General features: G+C 44.2%; 1 protein-coding gene across 6 annotated transcripts in view; it reads right to left on the reverse strand.

Moving 5' to 3' along the window:
- Window positions 1-674: 674 nt before the first annotated feature.
- The window catches only part of LOC120979080 (activating transcription factor 7-interacting protein 1-like), a 107,959-nt gene continuing 96,069 nt past the window's right edge, over window positions 675-12,564 (reverse strand). For all 6 annotated transcript variants that reach the window (XM_040407624.1, XM_040407620.1, XM_040407626.1 and 3 more), the window contains 4 exons: window positions 4,813-5,004; window positions 2,309-2,412; window positions 1,072-1,818; window positions 675-1,039 (listed from right to left, as the gene is read on the reverse strand). In XM_040407624.1, the coding sequence (XP_040263558.1) occupies window positions 1,402-1,818; window positions 2,309-2,412; window positions 4,813-5,004 (713 nt within the window). In that variant the 3' untranslated portion in view covers window positions 675-1,039; window positions 1,072-1,401. The remainder of the gene's footprint in view (window positions 1,040-1,071; window positions 1,819-2,308; window positions 2,413-4,812; window positions 5,005-12,564) is intronic.

Here is a 12,564-nt window from a genome sequence, read left to right on the forward strand (position 1 = left end):
AACGTAACAATATCTCTTGCAAGTAGAGTATTACAACCTGGTGACCAGTGCTTACCTGCTTAGAAGGATTATTACATCAAGAGTTGGAGTGTAAGGTTTAGGATTTAATGGAAGAATTTACCAGCTGCATAAATCCTAATATAAAGTTTCTAATGTAAAGCAGTAAACAAGCTCAGTCCTGGTGACAGAGTGTACTGCAGTTGCAATAACCATTTTACTTCCATTAATAAAAGCACAATTTAGAAATATGTAATGTGGTTTGCATAAGACATCTGAATTTTCAGAACAAAAACTAATTCCTATACTGAAATTCCATGTAAAGATTTTGCAGCTGGAAAGAAATCTAATACAAAAATACCTGTCCTCCCAAAAAACAGCGAGGATACACTGTAAATATGAAGCAATTCATGCAATTTATCCTGATATAATAAAATTTCAGTTTCATTTAAGGAGGCACAATCAAGTTGTAGAATTGTTAGATGTGAAACAACCAATACAACTGAATGTTCCATTTAAATTTTAAAACCATATTCAAACACAGTAACAATGTAAACTGTAGAAAGAGCGAGTGTGCAAGACAGGACAGCCTGCACAATTCCTGAACTATTTTTATTTTTTTTTAGAATAGAAAATTGATGGGAGGAGGAGCAGCAGAAAGACACTCAAAAAGGGGAAAAAATAAAAACATTTTGAGTTTTAAAACAACTGCTCTTTGGCATTGGGATATGGGAGAATGTAATAGACCAATAAAGGGATGGATGGGATAGAGACCAAATACTGAAACACAGTCCTTTTTCAAGTTAAGGCACAAAAGAAAAAGTTCACATAAAGGTATAAAAAAAGAAAATAAACACAAGACATTAGCTTGTTAATCCATATTATGTGTCACAAACAACTGATCGGTGTCCCCAGCCAGTGGGGATTAAATAAAAGTTTTGCCTTTGTATATGAATAAATCACAAAACACTGGATTTCCTCTGTAATACTCGTTATTTTAGGAGCTACACATTCCCAAGTATCAAAGCAAGACATTCCAATTCTTTTGAAAATTATATATCCAATTGTGTCTACTCTGTCAATAGTTTCTGGCACACAGCTTTCACAATAGCTGCTAGTCATCTCCATTTCAGTCAAGTGGCTTGGTTTTGGCCTACTGATACGCAAACACTCAGGATTAGTGAAGTCAAAGAAACCATTTCAAATCAATTCACATTCTGCAGAAGATTGGTCTTAACAAAAAGACATTTCAAAAGTTCTTGGCAGAAATGCAAGCTAATTTGTGACAATAGACAAGTGCTGTACATGGTTTCCATTATGAAAACCCAGTAATTCATCTAAAATAGATTTCATGCGGGATATCTTTTCTAATAAAAAACTTCAGAGGAAGAATTCCACTACTTCCTAACTGCTTTGAGTAGAGATGACATCTGTTGACTGTGGATCACAAAAAGGTCCAAAGCGGCCATAAATGTCCTTTGCCCGAACAGCAAAATAGTATTTGCTGCCTGAAACAAACTGTGTAAGAGTACATGCCATTGGAAGAGGTAGCGCTTTCACTTCACCAATTTTTTTCCACTGTGATGGAGATGTTGCAGTTGGGTCTTCATGATAAGCATACAGGTGGTAGCTATCTACAATGGCACAGGTACGGTCTACCTCTAATACACTCCAGGATAGAACAATTCCATTTTGGCTTTGTACTCTGGCTAATTTCAGATGAGGTTTCTGAGGAAGAGATGTTGAAGCAGCTTCAGGTGGAAGTCGCTGGGGCTGAGGAGCTTCAGGAAGCGGGGCTGGGTGGATTGGCCTTGCAGGTTCCTAAGGGAAGAAAACACCATTGTAAGCAAAACAGTTTCTTATTCTGTGAATATGATCTGTAAACACTGGATAATAAAATATAGGTCAATATTTTTGATTATCAACATTCAGTAAAGAAATGAAAGGGTCCTTACACAAACAGATAAATTGTTATGAGCGCCGATTGTCGATACAGCAAGTGGATCAACGCTTGTTTACTTGTATTCATGTGTGAATAATTGTATTATTCACATAAATTTGATTGCTTAAATCAGTCATTTGTTTTTCCTTACTCCACATGCTCACTTTAATAAGAGGTTACAGAAGAAGATTTACGCCGACAAACAGTTTATGTCACCATAAAGATGTGATTAACAAATAAGCGAATGTTCATTTGATCACTGCACAAGGATTGTCAGTTGTTAGACTGTGTAAAAAGCCTCTTTATTACAGATTGGTGACTAAACGTTTGCCTTCTCTAAATGCTAATCAAGTGTGAATGGGAACTTACTTGTGGAGGTCGATGATGAACTGTGAGTTGTGGTCCAGTAGAACTGATAGGCATCCCATTATTTACTACATATGCAGCAGTTTGTGGCATTCTTACAGACACTCCTAAATATTCCAAAAAGAAAGAAGTCACATTGAATTGATGTAATCCATTTTAGTGATCAATATTTGTAGATGATAAAACTTTACTTTTATTTAATCCATTATATAAAAAAAATAGCCCCTTAGATTAGTATATAAGATATACCTCAAATAGTAATCCGCAGTGTATAGAACTTCTATGAAAGTATATAACTGACTCCACAGAACATCTATGGAAGTGTGTTACTGACTCATGGTAAAGTTACAGCAAACATACCACTTCAACAGGTAGAAAAAGGGGTGCACGGTGGCACTCAATAAATGATAACCTGTTTGTCCTACCGCTTTGTCGAACTCCTCCAATTGTGCCGCAGTTACCTCACGGATCTATGATGTATAGAATCCTTGGTAGTTGGTGGTGATCTTGCTGCACACTGGTAGGGATCCGGACTAAAATTCCCTATAATTACCCTAGAGGGGGTACTACAATAGCCCTAAGGCCTAACTATGGGACACCCACTAAAGCAAGGGTGCCCTGTCCGGAACCTAACCCTGGAATTGGGGCTATTTTTTATATAAAAGAATAAAAGTTAAGTTTTATTATCTACAAATATTGATCACTTCTTTCCTGTACTTAATACGGGTGGTCCTCAAAATATACTTATACACTTCATTTTGTTAATCCATTTTAGTCTTTGATTTCAAGTAGCAAGCAATAGGCTTTAGGCCTACAACATGGTATGCAAGCTATAGAACAATAAGACAACAGACATATATAGAAATAACATGGAAAACACAGGGGGGGAAATGGTTGACATAGAAAAGCTTTGTCAGTTTCAAATACAGAAAAAAAAAAAAAAGTTCAATATATGTAGCAATAATAAAGGCATTTCATATACAGGGTATTCTTGTGTGGTATAATATGTACAGTTTATTTCAGATACTAAAAGTATGTGTTACACCGGTTGCTGCATTCTGCAAAACGGGTCAGTAAGAGTCACAAACAGCGGTGGGTTACAAACTAGTGAGTAGAGAAGTATGTTGTTTCCAATTTACTGCAGTAGAATCCAACAAAATAGTCTGGTTTAAAGGGGTTGTACAGGATTACGGCCGCTTTCTTACAGAAACCACCCCTGTACTTGTGTTGTGTCTGGAATTGCAGCTCAGCTCCATTGAAGTTAATAGTGCCAAGTTGCAATATGGGCCCCATTCACACAACCGTATTTTTGGTCTGCATCTAAGCCGCATTTTTAGACTGCCCAAACCCCTGAATACACAGAACGCTCTGCGAAACATGTTGGGAGGCAGACTCAGTTCGTTTTTTAGCACAGGTAGTGAGCGCTATGCAAAACACATATAGGAGGTAGAGACAGATAGTCTGAAAGTATAAGCGCCGGTGGCAGCGCACGCCCACCAATGCAGACAAGTTGAGAAACTGTGATAGGCTGCCAAGCACGACCAGCACGACAAGTGCAATAACCTTAGCTCACCCTGATAGTTTTTTTTTTTCTGTTTGTTGTCTTATCAGTTGAGCTTATAACCTATATCAATAAAAGTGAAGTTTTAGCAATTCATAGAATGTAGTCGGAAAAGGGAGTTTGTTGTAGTCTTATGACAATACATTACCGAACATGCATTTTTGGCCGACCCATTTATTTCAATGGGTCCGCAGAACATATGGACAGCACTCTATGTGCTGTCCTCATCTGTATGTCCGTTTTGTAGCCGTAAATTTTATATAATATATATATATATATATATATATATATATATATATATATATATATATATATATCTTTATCTCTCTCATGTCCTATTCTTGTATATTTTTTGTGGATCCGCGTTTTGTGGACTGCAAAATACATAGAGTCTTGTGAATGCACCCCATCACAAATAATATGGACAAGCCATCATTTTATAATCCTGTACAAGTCCTTTAAAAAGTGCCTTAACCGCTGTAAAAACAAAGGGACAATGCGGCTGCTTTGAGCGCTCTGCACCTTCAGCTTTCATCTCCTCTGCTGTCTGATTATCTAAATTACAGGTTTCCTATACTTTCTATGATAAAAGCCAAAAGCAAAGAGTATTTTTCCCCCAAAAGGTTTAGATTTAACTTGTGAATATGGATTTATTAACCACTTCTCATTCACTCCATGCAGATTACGGGTCCAGTTTCATGGCGCCTCTGCCAAAAGCCTATTAATTAACAAGCCGACTCAGGTGGCACCAAGTGCTGCTGAAATAATGAGTCCAGTCACTAAAAACCTCTGGACAAAGCTTACATAATGAGTGGTGCTCCTAAATGACAAGAACTGCATTTTTGTGCACACAGATAATCTAGCAGACTGCTACCATGACTTATCAGTGATCTGTATAAGGGGACAGCAGGGGGACAACGTGAATGCATGTACAGTATAGCCTTACCTCCAGTTTGCGGACTGATCTGCCGCAGGTTTTGGCTCTGCATGACTGTGTTGCGTATAGGAGTCTGTGAAGGTACTGTTGGGAGGGCAGTTGTAGTGTAAACCATATGTGGGTTGCTTGATGCTCGAGGAGCTGCAGCTCTTGGTGTAGTCTGGGTTCCTGGCCGTTGTGTTATATTAACAGTTGTCTGGGCTTGAGAGGAAGTAAGAAATGGCTCATTAGACTTTATCCACTAACCAAATAACCATATTTACAAACTGCTATTATGTATTACACTTTATGCAGTGCTTATTGTATTCTGCAGACATACACATCTTACATATAAAATCCAAGTTCCAGATTTATTTTCCATATAGGGACAATAACAATGAAATCATTGAAAAGAAAATTTACTTTAAAGTTGTTGTCCGGGCTTTTAACGCCGATGACCTATCCTAAGGATAAGTCATCAATATCAGATCGGCAGGGGTCAGACACCCGACACTACTGCCGATCAGCTGTATGATGAGACTGAGCAGAACTGTGATGTGAACGAAGCCCAAGGTAAATATTTGTTTTGTGGCATTTGCCGCCACTGTCAAACTGTGCAGGGACACACCCGCAACTGGTAACACCCATCTGTACCTTTTGTTCATAAGCTTCTAACCAGGAATAAGCGAAGAATGTACAACATAGAATTATAAGAAACAAGTCTCCAGAATTGCCATTACATGGAAAATGCAAGTAACTACTAAAACAGACAGGCATGTCAAGAGATGCGACTGGTCCTCTAAAGGGTTTCTGTCAGCAGAAAAATGGTTATTAACCTGGCTGACATTAGTGATGTACTGATGTCAGCTGAACATAACTATATTAGGCTACTTTCACACTAGCGTTCAGAGCGGGTCCGTCTGAAGTCTGCTCAGACGGATCCGCTCCTATAATGCAGACGTTTGTATCCGTTCAGAACGGATCCGTCTGCATTATAGTTTGAAAAAAATTCTAAGTGTGAAAGTAGCCTGAACGGATCCGTCCAGACTTTACATTGAAAGTCAATGGGGGACGGACCTGTTTGAAGATTGAGCCATATTGTGTCATCTTCAAACGGATCCGTCCCCATTGACTTACATTGTAAGTCTGGACGGATCCGCTTACCTCGGCACGGCCAGGCGGACACCCGAACGCTGCAAGCAGCGTTCAGGTGTCCGCTTGCTGAGCGGAGGCTGAATGCTGCCAGACTGATGCATTCTGAGCGGATCCGCGTCCACTCAGAATGCATTAGGGCTGGACAGATGCGTTTGGGGCCGCTTGTGAGCCCCTTCAAACGGAGCTCACGAGTGGACACCCGAACGCAGGTGTGAAAGTAGCCTTAGTGCCATCTCACTGGGTGCCGCCGTTATTGAAAAAAAATATCATATGTAAATGAGCCTCTAGGAGTAGGGGGGCATTGATCCTGCTCCTAGAGGCTCCGTTCTCCCACCTCTGGCCACGCCCTGCTACACTTGATTGACAAGGCCAGGCAGCATCATACCATCGCTCATTAATAAGGTAGCAGAGGGATTGCTGGACTCCTGAATACACTACACTCAACTAGTTTGCTGTAACCTTTCTTTTAGGCAATTATCCAAAAGGAACAATTGGGTCATTTATCAAACTGGTGTAACGTAGAACTGGCTTAGTTGCCCACAGCAACCAATCAGATTCCACCTTACATTTTCCACAGCTCCTTCGGAAAATGAGCAGGAGAATGGAAAGGACGAATTCGGTACATAACTGAGCCGAACGGAACCTAAGGACCCCTTAGACTATAAAGGGGTCCGTTAAGCCTCATCTGACCTATTTTAATAAACTGCTCAAAAAAATAAAGGGAACACAAAAATAACATCCTAGATCTGAGTTAATTAAATATTCTTCTGAAATACTTTGTTCTTTACATAGTTGAATGTGCTGACAACAAAATCACACAAAAATTTAAAAAAAATGGAAATCAAATTTTTCAACCCATGGAGGTCTGGATTTGGAGTCACACTCAAAATTAAAGTGGAAAAACACACTACAGGCTGATCCAACTTTGATGTAATGTCCTTAAAACAAGTCAAAATGAGGCTCAGTAGTGTGTGTGGCCTCCACGTGCCTGTATGACCTCCCTACAACGCCTGTGCATGCTCCTGATGAGGTGGCGGACGGTCTCCTGAGGGATCTCCTCCCAGACCTGGACTAAAGCATCTGCCAACTCCTGGACAGTCTGTGGTGCAACGTGATGTTGGTGGATAGAGCGAGACATGATGTCCCAGATGTGCTCAATTGGATTCAGGTCTGGGGAACGGGCGGGCCAGTCCATAGCATCAATGCCTTCGTCTTGCAGGAACTGCTGACACACTCCAGCCAAATGAGGTCTAGCATTAGGAGGAACCCAGGGCCAACCGCACCAGCATATGGTCTCACAAGGAATCTGAGGATCTCATCTCGGTACCTAATGGCAGTCAGGCTACCTCTGGCGAGCACATGGAGGGCTGTGCGGCCCTCCAAAGAAATGCCACCCCAAACCATTACTGACCCAATGCCAAACCGGTCATGCTGGAGGATGTTGCAGGCAGCAGAACGTTCTCCACGGCGTCTCCAGACTCTGTCACGTCTGTCACATGTGCTCAGTGTGAACTTGCTTTCATCTGTGAAGAGCACAGGGTGCCAGTGGCGAATTTGCCAATCTTGGTGTTCTCTGGCAAATGCCAAACGTCCTGCACGGTGTTGGGCTGTAAGCACAACCCCCACCTGTGGACGTCGGGCCCTCATATCACCCTCATGGAGTCTGTTTCTGACCGTTTGAGCATACACATGCACATTTTTGGCCTGCTGGAGGTCATTTTGCAGGGCTCTGGCAGTGCTCCTCCTGTTCCTCCTTGCACAAAGGCGGAGGTAGCGGTCCTGCTGCTGGGTTGTTGCCCTCCTACGGCCTCCTCCACGTCTCCTGATGTACTGGCCTGTCTCCTGGTAGCGCCTCCATGCTCTGGACACTACGCTGACAGACACAGCAAACCTTCTTGCCACAGCTCGCATTGATGTGCCATCCTGGATAAGCTGCACTACCTGAGCCACTTGTGTGGGTTGGAGACTCCGTCTCATGCTACCACTAGAGTGAAAGCACCGCCAGCATTCAAAAGTGACCAAAACATCAGCCAGGAACTGAGAAGTGGTCTGTTTTCACCACCTGCAGAACCACTCCTTTATTGGGGGTGTCTTGCTAATTGCCTATAATTTCCACCTGTTGTCTATCCCATTTGCACAACAGCATGTGAAATTGATTGTCACTCAGTGTTGCTTCCTAAGTGGACAGTTTGATTTCACAGAAGTGCGATTGACTTGGAGTTACATTATGTTGTTTAAGTGTTCCCTTTATTTTTTTTGAGCAGTGTATATTCCTTGACTGTTCTCCCACCTGAAGGCCTTGATTTTTTTTTAGCTTAAAAAAAAAAAAAAAAAAAAAAAAAGACTGCACTGGTGCATATGGAAATGTAAAAAAGCCATTCTTCAATTGTCGCATATACTCAAACAGCAATATGGATATACCAAATCTACACAAGAATTGCATGGCAGCTGAAATAGTGATGAAGCCCCACTTTTACAGGGTCACCATTTTGCCTCCGTTAGTAAGGCAAAACCAAAATAAGTCCAAAACAAGGAGATTTTTTGTGAAACTCACCTGTAAAATAGATTTTTCTCGTCTTTTCCATTGAGGGACACAGACCATGGGTATAGCCTAGGTCATTACTAGGAGGAGACCCTATGCAAATAAAAAAAATAAAAAAAGAGAGCTTCTCCTCCACGGGCTATACCCCCATGCTCCACCAGGAGGACTCCTTCTCCTACTGCTTTTGCACGCACTGGAGTCCTCCTGGTGGAGCATGGGGGTATAGCCCGTGGAGGAGGAGCTCTTTTTTTTTTATTTGCATAGTGTCTCCTCCTAGTAATGACCTAGGCTATACCCATGGTCTGTGTCCCCCAATGGAAAAGACGAGAAAAAGATTTTACAGGTGAGTTTCACACAAAAAAAAAAAATCTCCTTTTCTCGCACATTCCATTGGGGGAAACAGACTATGGGACGTCCCAGAGCAGTCCATGGGATGGGAAAAAGATCAGCACCTCCAGGGGGAAACGCCCAACGGTCAAACAGGAATCACTGCCTGCAATACCTTGCGCCCAAGGGCAGCATCAGCCGATGCCAAAGAGTGCAGTTGGTAAAACTTTGTAAAGGTATGTAAGGACGACCAGGTGGCCGCCTTACAAATTTGAAATGCCGAGGCGCGATTACGCCTAGCCCAGGAGGACCCCAGCTGGGGGAACGATAGGCCGTGGCAATAGCCGACCAAACCCACCGAGACCTTGGAAGCCGCCAGACCCTTACGAGGTCCCTCGGGAATCACAAAAAGGGAGTCCGAACGGCGGAAGGGTGCAGTAACCGAAAGGTACACCCGCAGAGCATGGACAACGTCCAGGGAATGTAGAGAGCGCTCCTTGAGGTTCGCCGGGGATGGGCAAAAAGAGGGCAGGACTATATCCTCATTAAGGTGGAAGGCGGAGACCACCTTGGGCAAAAAGGAAGGGACCGGGCGTAGCACCGCCTTATCATGCACAATATCTGCATCCTGAAGATTCTAAGGCCGTGTTCAATGTATAAAAGAAGCTATGAATATCACCAATTCCCATATCACTAGAGGCTTTATTTCACGACTAATAAAAAGACGTAAAGCAGGTATCAAACTCTTATCAAATACTGCACCCAACAGTTGTCAAACACTATCTGTATTTGGACCATCCCGCCGACTTTCCACAATTTCTCAGAATCTAAACACTGCCATTTTCCAGTTCATTAAATACTGAATTCTAGAAACTTACTAAACCACGAGACACTTAACCACCTCCGGACCGCCTAACGCAGATTCGCGTTCCGGAGGTGGCAGCGCTGCGCACAGTCACGCATATACGCGTCATCTCGCGAGATTTCGCTCCAAGCCGGCCCGCGCATGCGCATCGCGGGCCGGCAAAAGTTAAAGAACAAGTTAGTCACCAGCCTGCCAGCAACGATCATTGGCTGGCAGGCTGGCGATTTTTAAAAAATCCAATCACAAGCCATATAACAGATCATATTAGTAAATATGATCTGTTATATGGCTTGTCTGCTCCTGTGCTGGTCCTTTTCGTCGGTTGGATCCAGCACAGGAGCAGACTTCACAGTGAGTAGCACCAACACTACACCTTAGCCCCAGATCACCCCCCTGCACCCCAATTAACCCTTTGATCACCCCTTTGATCGCCCCTGTCAATCACCAGTGAAAGGAAAAAAAGTGATCAGTGTAAACTGTCACTTTTTTTTTTTCACTAGTATTGGCTGTTAGGTTTTAGGGATAGTTTAGGCCCCTTGGTTAGGTAGTTAGCGTCAGTTAGCGCCCACCCCACCGCACCGCAGTCACTTTTATTCGCTGAATAGCGTATCGCTAATCAGCATTTGTACTTTTATAGTATCTGTAAGTGATCAAAACTGATCACGGTCAGATCTATAATAGTATTAGTGTCACTTTAGTTCGCCCTCCACCCAAAACGCAGTGTTTGCCCGATCAGGCCTGATCGGTCGCCCACACGTGCGTTCACCCACGCCCGCCCCACCGCAGTGACAAAAAATATATATTTTTTGATCACTGCACATTCATTTTACACGCACTGCGGCGATAAAAAAATCAGTTTTGATATTTTTTATCAACCGCAGCGGCCTCCGGTACTTCGCTAGCCTCCCCTTTGTAAGACAGGTTTGCTTTTTTTCTTGGGTAGTCTCAGGGAATACCCCTAAATTTAGTAGTCCAAAATGTCAAACAGGGGGTATTCTTCTGAAGAGGCCTACAGGATTCTGACCCAGTCGGATGAGGAGTGGGAACCCTCATCTGATGAATCTAGCGGGTCAGAATATGAACCTGTGGAAAGCAGTGGCTCTCTGACCCAAAGTTCGGACGAGGAGGTGGAGGTCCCTGGCAGCACCAGGCGTACCCGGCCCCATGTCGCTAGACCACAGGTTATGCAGGATCCGCTTCAAGAGCAGCAGAGTGGGGCTGTCGCTGCCGGATCACGTGGTGAGGCATACACCAGCAGCGCAGCCCTCCCTGGACCTAGTACCAGCACTGCCGTACAACATGGTGACGTGGCGAGCACCAGAAGGGCAGTTGAAGCTGGTACGGTGGCACGTGCACTAGTTACCCCGTCGCAGCCACCGCAAAGACAGGCCCGTAGAGCCCCTAGAATCCCTGAGGTGCTGGCAAACCCTGATTGGCAGTCACCAACTTCAGCCGCACCTGTAGTTCCCCCTTTCACCGCCCAGTCTGGAGTTCGGGTAGAGACGGCTCAAATCGGTTCGGCCCTGGGATTTTTTGAGCTGTTCTTGACTGCGGAGCTCTTGGACTTAGTCGTGGCAGAGACCAACCAGTATGCCACACAATTTATATCCGCCAACCCGGGAAGCTTTTATGCCCAGCCTTTCCGGTGGAAACCAGTCCAAGTTTCCGAAATTAAATTTTTTTTGGGCCTTCTCCTCAACATGGGCCTGACAAAAAAGCATGAATTGCGGTCATATTGGTCAACGCACCCGATTCATCACATGCCCATGTTCTCTGCTGCTATGTCCAGGGCACGATTTGAGGCCATCCTCCGTTTCCTGCATTTTAGCGACAACACCACCTCCCGTCCCAGAGGCCACCCAGCTTTTGACCGGCTCCACAAAATTCGGCCCCTCATAGACCATTTCAACCAGAAATTTGCAGATTTGTATACCCCCGAGCAAAACATCTGCGTAGACGAGTCCCTAATACATTTTACCGGGCGCCTTGGCTTCAAACAGTACATCCCAAGCAAGCGTGCCCGGTATGGGGTCAAATTGTATAAGCTCTGTGAAAGGGCCACAGGCTATACCCACAAATTTCGTGTCTATGAGGGAAAAGATCAGACCCTGGAGCCGGTCGGTTGCCCTGACTACCTGGGGAGCAGTGGGAAGACAGTCTGGGACTTGGTGTCACCCTTATTCGGCAAGGGGTACCATCTTTATGTGGACAATTTTTACACAAGTGTGGCCCTCTTTAGGCATTTGTTTCTAGAACGGATTTGCGCCTGTGGCACCGCGCGAACTAGTCGCGTGGGCTTCCCCCAACGGCTTGTAACCACCCGTCTTGCAAGGGGGCAGAGGGCTGCCTTGTGTAACGAAGAACTGCTCGCGGTGAAATGGAGAGACAAGCGTGACGTTTACATGCTCTCCTCCATTCACGCAGACACGACAATCCAAATTGAGCGAGCAACCCGTGTCATTGAAAAGCCCCTCTGTGTCCACGACTATAATGCGCTCATGGGAGGGGTGGACTTCAATGACCAGATGTTGTCTCCGTATTTAGTTTCCCGCAGAACCAGACGCTGGTATAAGAAGGTGTCTGTATATTTAATTCAATTGGCGCTGTACAATAGTTTTGTTCTCTACAGTAAGGCTGGGAGAACACGATCTTTCCTCAAATTCCAGGAAGAGATCATCGAGAACCTCCTTTACCCAGGAGGTTCCGTGGCCCCATCCCCCAGTGTAGTTAGCCGTCTACACGAGCGACATTTCCCCAGTGTCGTTCCTGGTACCTCAACCCAACCGTCACCCCGAAAAAGATGTCGTGTCTGTAGCAGGAGTGGAATAAGGCGTGACACCCGCTATTTCTGTCCTGACTGTGCTGACCACCCTGCCCTATGCTATGGAGAGTG

Source organism: Bufo bufo, chromosome 9 (assembly GCF_905171765.1).
Source record: "Bufo bufo chromosome 9, aBufBuf1.1, whole genome shotgun sequence".
NCBI lineage: Eukaryota > Metazoa > Chordata > Amphibia > Anura > Bufonidae > Bufo > Bufo bufo.